General features: G+C 33.9%; 1 protein-coding gene across 4 annotated transcripts in view; it reads right to left on the bottom strand.

Annotated features, from left to right (window-relative positions):
- LOC111055656 (ephrin type-B receptor 1-B) overlaps positions 1–14,210 on the bottom strand; it is a 318,970-nt gene that overhangs the window by 44,686 nt on the left and 260,074 nt on the right. For all 4 annotated transcript variants that reach the window (XR_005573871.1, XM_039444682.1, XM_039444678.1 and 1 more), the window contains exons 5-6: positions 13,090–13,235; positions 11,118–11,352 (exon numbers count right to left, since the gene is read on the bottom strand). Coding sequence is in view for 3 of the 4 variants with exons in the window: in XM_039444682.1 (XP_039300616.1) it covers positions 11,118–11,352; positions 13,090–13,235 (381 nt within the window). In the remaining variant the exon portion in view is untranslated. The remainder of the gene's footprint in view (positions 1–11,117; positions 11,353–13,089; positions 13,236–14,210) is intronic.

Below are 14,210 nucleotides of genomic sequence, written 5' to 3'. Positions count from 1 at the left end.
CTTTTCGTCCACGCAAAGTAAGGTAGCAGACACACTGCAGACGGCGATAGTAGCGGAGATCGACGCTGAGGGGGGCGCGATGGAGTCCAACGCCCAGATCTCTTCAATCACCGCCAAGAATCCTGTGAACAGTAATAAACCGTTAAATGTCTCCCAAGAAGCAATAAGAAGGGTTATAGTAGAGGGGATGATCAAGTCATTTTCTAATAGTTTAGAAAAAACAATGACCAGGGCAATGAAGGACTTGAAGGCGGAAATGAAGGAAATGCGGGAATCATTGAAGGATACATCGGTAAGAACGGGTAAGCAAACTGCGGACACAATATCAGCATCTACCGCTGAAAATCAAGAACTAATTACAACCGATTTAACAGCAAAAATAGATACTGTCACTTGTGAGTTAAACGAAAGAATAGATAACCTACCAGCACAAAACACTTCGCAAATTCATGAAATAGCTCACCCAAATTCTGATATAAATCAAAACATAGTACAACTTGAAAATCAAATACATCAATTTCCGCACGAGAATATAGAGCCTATTCCCATAGCAACGTTTGATTCACTACACAGTTTCAATGAATTAGGCCGTTTTGACAATACAGACCGCTATCTCCAACCTAAAGAATTTATAGATCAGATAAAACTAGTTCAATCATTAACACCTACCTCTTGGAATTTTTGGCGTCTTCGTTTGACTAATTTATTGATTGGCGAACCCCTGATGTTCTTTCGGAGTAGAGCCCATGAATTTACATCATTGGATGAGTTTGTCGCTGTCTTCCTGGAACAGTATTGGAGCAGAAGTAAACAGTTGGACGTGCTAGCGGACATCATATCATGCGATTTCAACCCTAACTTAGACGGTGCATGTACCACTTTCGTCACTGCCCTACAGTTTAAAAATTCTCAATTGAGCGAGCCCATTAACGAATCGGCATTAGCAAGTATTATTTTAAAGAAGCTACCGTATCAAGTTAGAATGGCACTCGCCACACAACCCATTACTGATTGCAAGCAGCTGATAAATCATTTATATGGCATACAGTCTGTGATGGCAATATCAAACCACCGTTCAGACCAGAGATACGCACCAAATCAACATAACTCAAAATTTAATCAGTATAACAGCCAAAATTATGAACCGGTATCATATGATCGCTACCGATCTGCTCCTCAATTTGAACGCCGCTATGAGCACAGGCAAAATGGTAACTGGAATAATGAAAAATTTCAAAATCGTACAACCAACCACTATGCCCAGCAGAGCAATCGTAAGAATCACTATGATGGCCGTGATCGATTAAACTCACATAATAATCACACACAAAACAATTACAACCGAAATTATAAACCGCCACCTCAACAAATAAGTACAAACTACACATTAGAGCATGCGTCCAGATCAAATCACCAAAAAACACAGAACCCAACACCCAACAACCCGCCACCAGATACACAGAAAGCTACAGCTAATAAACCAGGACTATATGATACCCCCGATATAACACCTACAAGCTCCAATGAAACAAACAAAGAAAATCCAGATATTTTAACATCATACACCACCTTTAGAAATGATCCACCGAAAATATTATTAGGAGAACAAAAGCCAACACCAGATAAACCACCACCAAAAACCAGCCGCAAGCATCAATCCCTACTAAGTATCCTGTTCCCCGCCGAAGAGCAACTCGCCGCCGAAGAATCACTACCGACCACCACCCTACAACAAGAACCAATCCATTACAATAATGACGAAATTCCATTACTGCCAAAAATAAACAGTTACCAGGAGGAGACCGCCACCAAGCACCCGCGCACAGAATCTATGCACCCATATCATTGTACCCCATTGAAGCAGACCAAGGACCCGGACCGAGAGGACAGCATACACGACCAAAGGAACCAGTACCGCAAGGCCCGGAGACGAAAGCGCCCGAGGACACCCAGCCGACATCAGGACGAGGAGGACGGCATTCGGGAGAACATGCATCGCAAGGCCCGGAGGCGGAAAAAGCGAAGGAGGAACCGCGCGCGCCGATGGAAGCCGCATGCACGGTTCAAACGCCCGAGGAGGATACCGGACCGACACCGAGGAGGACAGGAGCGGACCGACGGCATGCATCCGCGGCACATACGCTTTAAAGGCTATGATCAGCGATGTGACCGGCAAAATGGATCAAAGAAATGGATTAAAAATGGAACTAAAAGGACTACTATCGATTCATGCGCGGACAATAAATTGGATTATTTGTGGGAACTAATTAAGAATGGAAAATGTCTAAGAAGAGTGAGAGAAGTAAGGAATTATACTAGTAAAATGGAAGTACCTGGCTATATGTTGAGTGATTATATTGTTAAAATGATGATAAATGTTTTGTTATGGTGTTTAATGTTTGTAATAATGGCTGTGATATTAATAAAAGAGTGTGTTGTAGATATGACGGAAAATATTGTATTGTTATTATTAAATGAATCTATGATTGATAATTGGAAATTTAATATTATTACAAAAATGTTTATTGTTGTAAGCCTAATGAGTTATAATGAGCCGAAATTAAGAATATTAGATGAAAATAATGAGAGGAAGGATGAGTTAAGAGTACAGATTGATTGGAAAAAGAATGGATTAAAAGGAATTATCATAAATGAAGCTTGGAATTATTTAAAGGAATACACCAGATACAAGGGCTTTAAATTCATGAAGAAAATTATCAATAGGACAGCCTCACAAATCAACAGCAGATAACCTAGCCAGCCTACAACAGCTACAAGCAGAAAACCAAAAGATACGGGAAAGCCACGAAATTTCTACAAACCATATCACAGAATTTGAAATAAATATGATAAGAAATCAAGGAAAACATTATTATCAAACCGATTACTGACCTTCCTTAATAATTTTAATCTTGGCATAGGACCGCGTGGCAACAATCCAATGTTTTAATTCCTTCCAGCCGTTAGAAGCCTGCAATAAGAAAAGGAATAAATTTTAAATGTGTAATTAAATTATATACATCAGATAAAAAAGGACACAAGCGGGGATAATATATTTAAAATTTGTAAATTACCTTTTTAAGAGAATAAATTGAGCAGTTAGGTTAATAATTATGAAATTCGACAGCAAATTATGTAGAACCAGTGACCAGCTGGGCAAGGCCACCTGAATCAAATATGTAATGCCTGCAAACATATGATTATGAAGAAATACTGTACCCAAAAAGTTATTTATTATTGTTATTTATTATATTTATTAATGTCGATATATTTATTTATATGTTTTATATTTATTACTTTTAATTATGCCACGTTTGTTACCTGAAAAAGACTTAAAGTGAATACCAGCTACCAAAACCAAAGAGCCATTAGCAAAAGAAAAGTATTGTACCTGATGTATAGAAAATTATTTATATTAAGACCTAAGAAATACTATAAGATATAAGCCCAGAAGTTTTGTGAATCGAAATTATTGTCTAAAAGGAATCATTTGTGAGAATTATGAAATGTGTGTAGTTAGGTTGGCGGCCCTGCAAGCGGCGAATTTAAAAATTACTATATGTTAAGTGTTGTCAGGAGGAGTACGTTTAGAAGTTTATATTTATGATATTTTATGTGTGTTGAGGAGGAGAATTTGTTATTGTATTTGATAAAGGTATAAAGGAGATGCAGCAAATATGTCTGCGAACTGTGATAGAAGTATGAGAGTATAATTTATAAATAAAGTATAGTGTATATCGATGTATTGAAGGGTGGGTTTTCATTAAAAACATTGTGATTCTCAAATATTTTGAATTCAAACCCAGGGGCGCGTGTAACATATTAAATCTGGGTAGACAAAAAGCCCTAACAGAAACAGTAATAGGTCTGAAATAAAGTAACTGGCTAATATCGCCAAATAGATAATAACTAAGATTAGATAGCATCAGCTTATTCTGGCTAAATGGTACAAGAACCTAAAAAGGATTTGAAGGAAGTTTATTGCTCATAAATAGATTATTATATAAAATATTTGAAGATTGAGGTTATGTACATGTATTCACGGATCGGTGACCTAGAGATCGATCAAACCGAGGAACGTAGAATCTGACCAAAACCCCTTGGCAGAGCTTTATTGCAATCAGATGGTGTGCAATATGAAAAAACACCCGTCCACGTGGCTAATTATTAGGTAGCATGGAATTAATATTAATGTATAGAATATTAACTAGCATGCAAAGAGCATAAATAAAAAACCAAATAAAAATAATTTAATGTATTCAGGAAATAAGAGTTACCAGGCGCATGAATACCGAATAAAATTTGCATGCACCAATAGTAAAACGGCAGTTAATAGGCGGCAACTGTAGGCCAGTTCAAAAATATTTCTATATATTTATATAAATGTACTAGATTTTGTGTTAAAACTTTGTATAATCTATGTTATCGATATGGCTCGAATGCAAAGAAATTATTAATCATACAATCTAAGCAATATTTTGGCATTTTTTGTAAGATCTATTTGAACCTAATGGCGGAGGACTAAGATATTTAAATTTTATGCTAATTTGAAAGTCGGAAAGAGGATCTGTAAAACTTGAGAAGGAAGAACCAGCACTCGCCAGCAAAATGCCACCATAAGAGGACCCCAAATATTTTAGAGCGAAGTACCTTACTAATGATTTTGTAAAAGTTAAAGTTAAAGTAAATTATTAAATTTCTTAAAAGACTTCGTGATGCTATTGTGAAGCAGAAGTCATTTTTCATTTTTAATTAAATTTATAACCCCTTGGAGGAGACGATTCCGGCTACCATATTCCCGGACCACATGGAGTTGGATCGACATCGGCGGCTTACAAGAAGATTTTCGACACGTGAGTGATTAAATTTGAATTAGTGATGGGCGCCCTAGTGCTTCGAATTAATCTGATGATCAAAGCTAGCTCGCCGAAAGGGTTTTATTATAAATTGAGAAATTAATAAGAGTAATACTTGCGCAAGTAAAATTAGTATTAAAGGTATTTATTTGAAAGCAAAATATAGATCAATATTTTAGAAATTCTATTAAATCAAAGAAGTACGAAATCTAGGCTATTAAAACATATGCATATAATATTTAATTTTTGCAATACAATTTGCGATAATTTATTATAGTTCTAATTCACTAGATGAATGGCTCTACCTATTCCGTCAGGTGCCGAATCTTGCACCCTGAGATAAAAATATATATATTCGATACAAATAAATCTACTAAACACTAGAGATTTTAATATATAAATATATATTTGGATTATTAGTGGCTAATTTATCAAGCTGATCTTAGAGCACATATTTTTTGATTGAATTATCCAAGTCGACAAGTATTAGCAAGTGCATATCGCAGCTACATGCAAAAGAATGCATATGATTTTAAGATAAAGGCACATGGTAATGATTCGTGCCATAAATCTAGAATATAAAGTTAGCCTGTGATATTTTTATTGATTTCAATTATTGTTCTATTTTTATATTATATTTTTTTTATCGCTCTATATATATTTTTTGCCTCGACTGATCTTTGCATTATTTATGTAATATATGTATGAAACTTTCATGGTGTGCAATTTATTTTTTATTCCTCAACTCTATAGTATAAGTATCATTTATATATATATTTATTATTTATTGAATTACAAGAGTTATTGGAGAAGCCCATATCTAGGCCTATCAAGATTTTTTAAGACTGAATACTATTAGAAAACCACGACCTAATTATATCAAATCTCATGCTTTACCGACTGATGCCAAGCAGGAGGCCAATCGTTATTTAAATATAAATAATAACGTGACAAGATGTAAAAATTACATTTTTCTTGAATAGAACTGGGAAACGAACGACCGATTGCATGAGAGTATACTTTAATTTTAGATTATCTTAGAGTATGCTTGATTCACTTTGTTTGATACTGATTGATCAGAGGTTCAATTCTTATTCAACTCACTCAATAATATAAGATTTATAGGATTTATTTATTAAGATCGGAGGTTAAATTCTTATCAAACTCACTCAATAATATAAATAAGATTAAAAAATAATAAGAAAAATAATTAAGATAAAGAGCTGCGCATCGACACTCGAGTTCATAGTAAATTTATATAAAGATAGAAGATTAATGAAAAACTCTAATGGAATAAATGTAGAACTTGGATCCTCTTTCTTGCTCTTTGAATATGTAGGCGACTTTAATGCTCTCCATCATCAAATCAAATGACATCAAGATGCAATCGAGGCAGCAAAATTATTCCAACAGGAAAGCCCAGTAATTCCTTCATTCCTTCATTCATTGTTAATTCATTCTTCTAATTAAGAAAGTAATTTCGTTTTAGAGTCTCAGTGAAAATTCATGGGAACAACCCTATTCTACAGAACATGCTTTAGAATGTTAGTGTTATATCAAAGTTGTTGTGTAGAGGAAATTTCAATGTGAATTGTGAAGGGGATAAATCACCACCGAAGGGGAAATTCCCATTGATGGGGGTATAAGAAAACGAGTCTACTATCTTGGTTTGATTAGTAATGAAAGCCATGGCATAGAATGCTATATTCAAATCCTACTCCTGAATAATAATTGAGCTTGAATTAATAAGACTTGACTTTATCAGCTATAGTTATTATAAACTGGTTCATTGAATTTCCAGTTTTCCGAAATAAGTTTGCCTATTTTGAGGAAAAATGTTGATCATTTTAGGAGATAAGTAGGAGTATTAAAAATTGACAAACGTGGCATCTGAGGAATAGTCATGGAAAAATATAATTTTATGTTTAATTCAGACTGTAAGCTGGTGTTGTGTCACTGGAGTTGACAAAAGTATCCGAAAGTCACACTTTTGGATACTCTTTTCAACAATTGATTCGTATACCCTCATACTTGCAATGGTTTTTCAACACATATAGCAGAGCATCATACGAAGATTTCACGCATTATTCGATACAGAATCAGAATTTACTACTAGAGACACGACGTGACTTCAGATAAATTTTAGGTACCGTACGGAGGTAAATACTGAGGAAATCACCTGAAAGAGTCCCGGCAAACTATATACCTACGTGTGCGCCTAAGTGATGGGTGAGGGAGGGCAGCAAGTTCCAAAACCCGGGACACCCCTGAGGAAAGAGGGGGAAGGGGACCCCGCACGAATTGGATCGATGAAGTGGTATGAAGTCCCGGAGAAGCAGCAGAAGTAGGACTTGACAATAAGCAGTCTAGAACAACCAAGCGCGCTTTCTTCTTCTTCTTCTTCTTCTTCTTCTTCTTCTTCTTCTTCTTCATCGTCTTCCCCACGTCTTCATATTTTTCTTCTTCTTATCCTCTTATCCTCCTCCTCTTCCTCTTCATCTACACTCAGCCATACTCCTTCCATTCCTTCTCCCCTACATTACTCTTCTTCGTCCTCTAAATTCTTAGCCGAAACGTAGCTGAAGGGAGTCGAAAACGCACGTCTGCTTTCTTGCATACATTTAAAAGTTTCATGAAACTTTCAGGTTTGATGAAAATGTCAGGTTTTAATATTAAGGTTCACAATGTAATGGGTTCAGAAAAGTTTTTAATCTTCATTCCTTTTTTCTCAGTTTTGTAGTTTTTGTTCATTTCCACTGAATAAAGTGATCATGATAAAATATTTCCATGACTCATAATAATGACAAGTATAGGTCATCTATAATCCCCTAGGATAATACTGTAAAGATATGTACTTTGAATTCGTACTTGACTCATGCTAATAGCAAGTATAGTTCAACTATAATCTCCAAGGATAATACTGTATAGATTATGTACTTTGAATTTGTACTTATATCAAGTTTTTTATCTCAATGTTATTCGTTATGGTATTTTTTCATGTCATTCACATGAAACAAAAAATACAATAATTATAATCTACACTTGCAAATATTGTAATTTTGGTTTATATCTCATTTGACTTCATTTCATTTTTCGCTCCTTATACATATTATACTGTGTGTGTATATTATATTCAAAACTGGGTTACCACTAGTAAATATAAACTGAATATACCACTACATATCTTATGAAACTCATAAAATGTATCAATCATAGCTTTGTTTCATGACATCAAAGAAGGAAGTATGGATTATATTAAAGGAAGTATATATTACTTATTTAATTTGTGATGATATGAAGGAGGATTTATTTATCTAAATGATCGTTCCAATATTATTCAATCATTTGGAGATCCGTGAGCAGAGTTATCAGTCCTACTACTGTATTAAAATACTAGATTGCTATACTTCTTTGGTCAAATTTCCTTATTCTTATTCAAATATTACAAATCGGATCTCATTTATTAAACCTTTTCAAGAGAAAATCATTAACAGATAAACTTCAATAAGATAACCTGTATTTCGTGTGAAGAATGAGGTTATGCGACCAAATATGAAGTAGCCGAAATACATGTTTTATTTTTGGTGTAGCATGTTCTTACATGTATAAAGATTCAAAAAAGAATGATGGAATGTGAAAACTGATTCACGGACAATAATCCTTGATATCGCATCGAGTAACTATCAACACACGCAGATTGTATCTGCTACACTCCCAAAAACGTCACATCAATAAAAACAGGGAATAAAATAAAACATATGATAAAGTACTGTGCAATAATATATCTTGGTATTCGCCTTCAAATGAAACTCATTAAACTGGTCCCTACAGTCTAGTTTCCTTTTATGTTCCACACATAAATTTATGAGCATTAAATTCGAACGAACATGATCTCAATTGTATGTAAATGATCTCGAAAAAGTTGAAACAATATAAATCAAGACTGGATCCTACTTACAACCGATATAATAATGAAGGGTACGATATAAAATAATAGGGATAGAGTTCTCTACAGTATTGCATAGAAAAGGATTGAATTACTTGGATTGAATACTGGGATAAAATTACAATTCAAATGCTCAATTTATAATAATATCACAAGTACAGGTTTCTGTCAGAGGTGTTCTAGATGTCTCTATAATAGTTACACTTGAGCCCGTTCAATAGCAAAGGCCAAGGAAAACCCTTGTTCTGTTTGTTAGAATGTTTTAATAGTATAATAGAAAGCATGTATTTTCCATATAGAAGGAAGAAACGTGACGGATTTCTTGTTAGTGTTGTATTTATATGGGGACAGGAAGGATTAAATGACATTGGAACTTCATGTAATTCATTTAAAGGGAGGTTAAAGTGAGAGGTACATGAGTCACGATATATAAGAGGCATTCTCACTTCATTTGCTTATAAAATTGCAAGTTCTTTTATTCACTTCATTATTCATTCACTTGCTAGGAGTAGTGTAATTCTGAATCATTGAATAAATAAATAAAATATTCAAGCAAACATTGTAGTAATAATATATGAGAAGAGAAGTCATGATAAGTACCTAAAGCAACGCATAAAGTCAACTAATTGCTAATGTTTGAAAACTAATAAAGATGAATTTTATGAACTATCAAACATCAATACATCAATTAACAATGTTATCATTACATATCATTTATCAATGAATGAATAACTGAATCAATGTTGAAGGCTAGAAAGAAGGAAGACTTCTATTCTACTTGTAATAAATCGCTCATAGTTTGTCTGACAAATCTGTACTAAATTATCTCTCTGTTTGATATAATGTAATTGTGGGAATAGCATGTGATTGTGAATTATTGAAAATTGCACAGGAATTATTTATTTATATGTTTGGAAATTGTTAATTGTAGAATTATTTCATTACAATTGTATAATTGTAGTACTATTTCATTAGAAATAGTAAATTGTAATTTGAGAGATTGGTTTGGTTGCAATACAAAATAACTTTTCCGGGCTGCAGTTAGTAAAGTGAGAATCGCTGTGATGATTTCCAACATCCGATATAGGATTAATAGGAGAATCAACCAGAAGATAAAGAAGTAAATTGTAAAAAAGAGAAGGTAAATTGTGAATTGACCATTTACTATTATCTTTGTGATGAGATGAATACCAATCGTACCAACTTTATTCATGCTTTCAAAATCTTTCAAGTATATTCATAATTTTATAAATTTTAATGAAATGAAGCTGATTATCTATATGTGACAATGGTATCTATCCGACATCCAGATGAAGAGCAATTGTATCAACTATACTAGCTATTCATGCTCTCAAGATCTTTCAAGTATATTCATTGCTAATGTTTGAAAACTAATAAAGATGAATTTTATGAACTATCAAACATCAATACATCAATTAACAATGTTATCATTACATATCATTTATCAATGAATGAATAACTGAATCAATGTTGAAGGCTAGAAAGAAGGAAGACTTCTATTCTACTTGTAATAAATCGCTCATAGTTTGTCTGACAATCTGTACTAAATTATCTCTCTGTCCAATATAATGTAATTGTGGGAATAGCATGAGATTGTGAATTATTGGAAATTGCGCAGGAATTATTTATTTATATGTTTGGAAATTGTTAATTGTAGAATTATTTCATTACAATTGTATAATTGTAGTACTATTTCATTAGAAATAGTAAATTGTAATTATTTATTGTAATTTGAGAGATTGGTTTGGTTGCAATACAAAATAACTTTTCCGGGCTGCAGTTAGTAAAGTGAGAATCGCTGTGATGATTTCCAACATCCGATATAGGATTAAAAGGAGAATCAACCAGAATATAAAGAAGTAAATTTTAAAAAAGAGAAGGTAAATTGTGGATTGACCATTTACTATTTTCTTTGTGATGAGATGAATACCAATCGTACCAACTTCATTCATGCTTTCAAAATCTTTCAAGTATATTCATAATTTTATAAATTTTTATGAAATGAAGCTGATTATCTATATGTGACAATGGTATCTATCCGACATCCAGATGAAGAGCAATTGTATCAACTATACTAGCTATTCATGCTCTCAAGATCTTTCAAGTATATTCATAATTCTATAAATGTTCATGAAATGAGCCTTATCAGGTTATCTATGTGACGTGGAATCTGACATCAAACTCACATTTATTCAATATTATAATAATGTATGCAAAGTTAGATTATATTATATCATTTTCAAAGTTATATTTCATTAGAATGCAAAGTTAGTTGGACTGAATGGAGAACTCACCATTGCAGGTCTGCTTCTCCATATCAGCCTCGTAGCCAGGCTTGCACTTGCAGCCACCGGTGGGCAGATACCACTTGCCGTCTCCCTTGCACAGGTAGGTTGGCTTCTCGATCTCCTCTGCGTTCTCCACACAGGTCCCCGTCGCTCGCTCGATGAACGTCACCTCGCGGCCCGTCGGCGTCGTCGGGAAGTTCGCCAGGTTAACTGTCACCTTCGGACACGTGATGTAGTACACCTGGAATAGTTCGAAATATTAGTATAAATAATATGAATATAAGTTTAATTTGCCATTTTTCTCTACTTTTAATATAAATGAAAATATAAATCTGAGTACCCTTTTAAATTATGATAACATATGATAAAATTGTCACATGATAATTTAAAAGGGTAGTGAGATTTACATTTTTTTATAAGTTCAATTTGAATTATGGGTAGTGGTAGAAATCATGAAAACAGGAAAAATTATTGTAAAAGAGCTGGGTTTTTGAAATGATAGGGGCGTAAATACTGATGTTTTTATCCGTGATTATGATTCACAAAAGTCCTACGTTTCCAAGAGAGAATCTGGAATAGCTTTCCCAAAATCGACATATGACACAAAATCACAGACAAGATTGGAACTTCTTCCCCACTTATTCTGCGTTAAAAATAGTTTTCCTGTGAAAATCGAGTAATCATAGCCGTTGATCATTCATCCTATTATATTAAGCGAGCAACTGTATTGATATATATCTGGTTATTTAAGTTCAACGGATCTCGAAAACGGCTCTAACGATTTTCACGGAATTTGGAACATAGTAGGTTTATGATAAAAAAATTCGAATGCACTAGGTCACATCCTTGGGAAAACTCGCTGAACGACATTAAAAGGATAATTCATCCTTGGCTGAAACAGTTGAGACTTTTGTCGTCTGTGGATAGTGAAAAAGTGAGTGAGCGAGTAGGCCTATGTGAAAAATCGATATATCGCATTCCCGAAATTCATAAGATGACGTATAGCCAGCTGTTGAAATATAAACACGATAATTTTAGAGAATCGTGTTCTGTTTATCAATAAATAAAAATAACGAGCGAAGCTCGGTTCCCCGATATTGATAAGTTAGTTATTGATTTATTATGATTGCACATAATTTATGTAGTAGATCGACAAAAGAGAATCTGGAACAGCTATCTTAAAAATACTCCTGCTGTCTAACTTTTACCCTAACTTTTCTGTGTTTAGGAACGTTTTCCCAATTGATTTGGAATAATTTGTTACACGGAACGGAATTACAATGTACATATTCTCAATGTTTCAGAACTGGAGTTGTGAAATTTGAGATATCAATGGATTGCATGAGAGTATTTCATTCAGAGCAAGTACGGCAATCAAATAAACAAATAAATACTTATTATTAATAATAATGGAGATCTGACTCTCGGCACTGAACTATTTTCATCATTCATTTTAGCTGGCGTATTCTACCTGGGTTTTGTCGTGGAGAGATTATGTATTATGCGATTTTTCTCTATGCCATATCACCTTACTAATGCTACGTTACCTTTTCTTTTTTGCATCTTTTCTCTATGGTATTGTGCTGACGTACATTACTACACGATTATATATATGAAATAATATAGTTCAACATCAAGGAACCTTAAGAAAGTAATAGAGAGTTTCTACATGAATCATCTCTCCATGGCTCAGTATATATATTTCAATTTTCCCTATCAATAAATGTGATCCTGTACATTTTTCTTTTCGGTTGAACATTGTAGAATGATTCAACTACTATTCATAGAAACATTGTTCCTATTCCAGCTTCATGACACTATACGATTATTCATTATATGGTTTCGTTTTACTTGAATTGAATTGTTCTATTGGACATTGTTAAACTATTCAATCTAACCGATAATACCTACTATTTTAGGTTCATGACACTGTATTCCAACAAAATTGATTATTATACGTGTTTGTCGTGTTACTAACCTTGATAGCGACTAGAGAAATGCAGGCGCCCTGGTCGCGGAATGCGAAGTAGACGCCCTTCTTGGTGACAGCTATCGACTTCACCTCTGTGTTGATAGCAGCGTTCGAGTTGGTGTTGAATCGGCCCTCTCCGGCTGCTATACGGCCTACAAAAAAACAAACAATCATTTAAATAAACCTTTTTTTGATAAATAAAACAAGTACCCTCAGTCCTCCATACTTATTCAATCAATCATTCAAAATCACGCAACTTTCAGAAAAATACTACTGGCTCAAGCCCAAAACGGTTCCAATGCTAATTTACAGTACAGAAGTTTATTTATTCATTTTTGAACAATTGAATTATGACATAGCAGTCTGATATTTATAAACAAAACCTATTAGGTTCTACACTCTGAGTGTTGAGGAAGGGCCTAGTGTCCGAAAGCGCTCCACAAATGTGACTAGAAGCTAATAGCTTTTACTTATAAATATCAGACTGCTAGGTCTTAATTTAATTGTTATAATTGAATAATTTAAATTAGGCCTATAACCATCCTCGGTAAATTAAGAACCTATATGCAAAATTTTTAATTAATCAGTCTAGTAGTTGAGATGTGATGATGCGTCATTCGTGAATCTCCTATCTCGTACGTGTATAAGCCAATACTTCCTTTTATTATATAGATTTGATTCTCTACACCCAAATTATCCGATTGATTATAGTTCCTGAAATCACGATTCCATTGATACATTCACTGATTATTGCTGAAGAAACTAAGTTATCGAGTAATTAATTCAAGTATCCATGTTTCGCCCGAGTCTTGATAAATATTTAATTTGCAAAACCAACTTCGGGACAGAAACTGAATATTCAACGCAAACTTTCCGATACTAAAGAACTTCCAGTGAGATTCTGTTAAATGTTGATGAACAATTTCATAATCTTCTCACTCTCTTAGTCTCTCCAATACCTCTTCCTATTTTTCTCCTTCAAGAGCAGAGCAGAATCTTTGCTATAATCGGCTACGAAGACTATCATTACAATAATACTAGTTTTGAGTGATGTTCTCAGGGAACTTGAATTGTAATTATTGAACCAGGAAATACTCTGAATGCCTGGAATAGCTCCTCAGAGCAGA

Source organism: Nilaparvata lugens, chromosome 1 (assembly GCF_014356525.2).
Source record: "Nilaparvata lugens isolate BPH chromosome 1, ASM1435652v1, whole genome shotgun sequence".
Lineage (NCBI taxonomy): Eukaryota > Metazoa > Arthropoda > Insecta > Hemiptera > Delphacidae > Nilaparvata > Nilaparvata lugens.
Note: the sequence above shows the minus strand (reverse complement) of the source record. Positions and strands in the feature narration are given on the sequence as shown.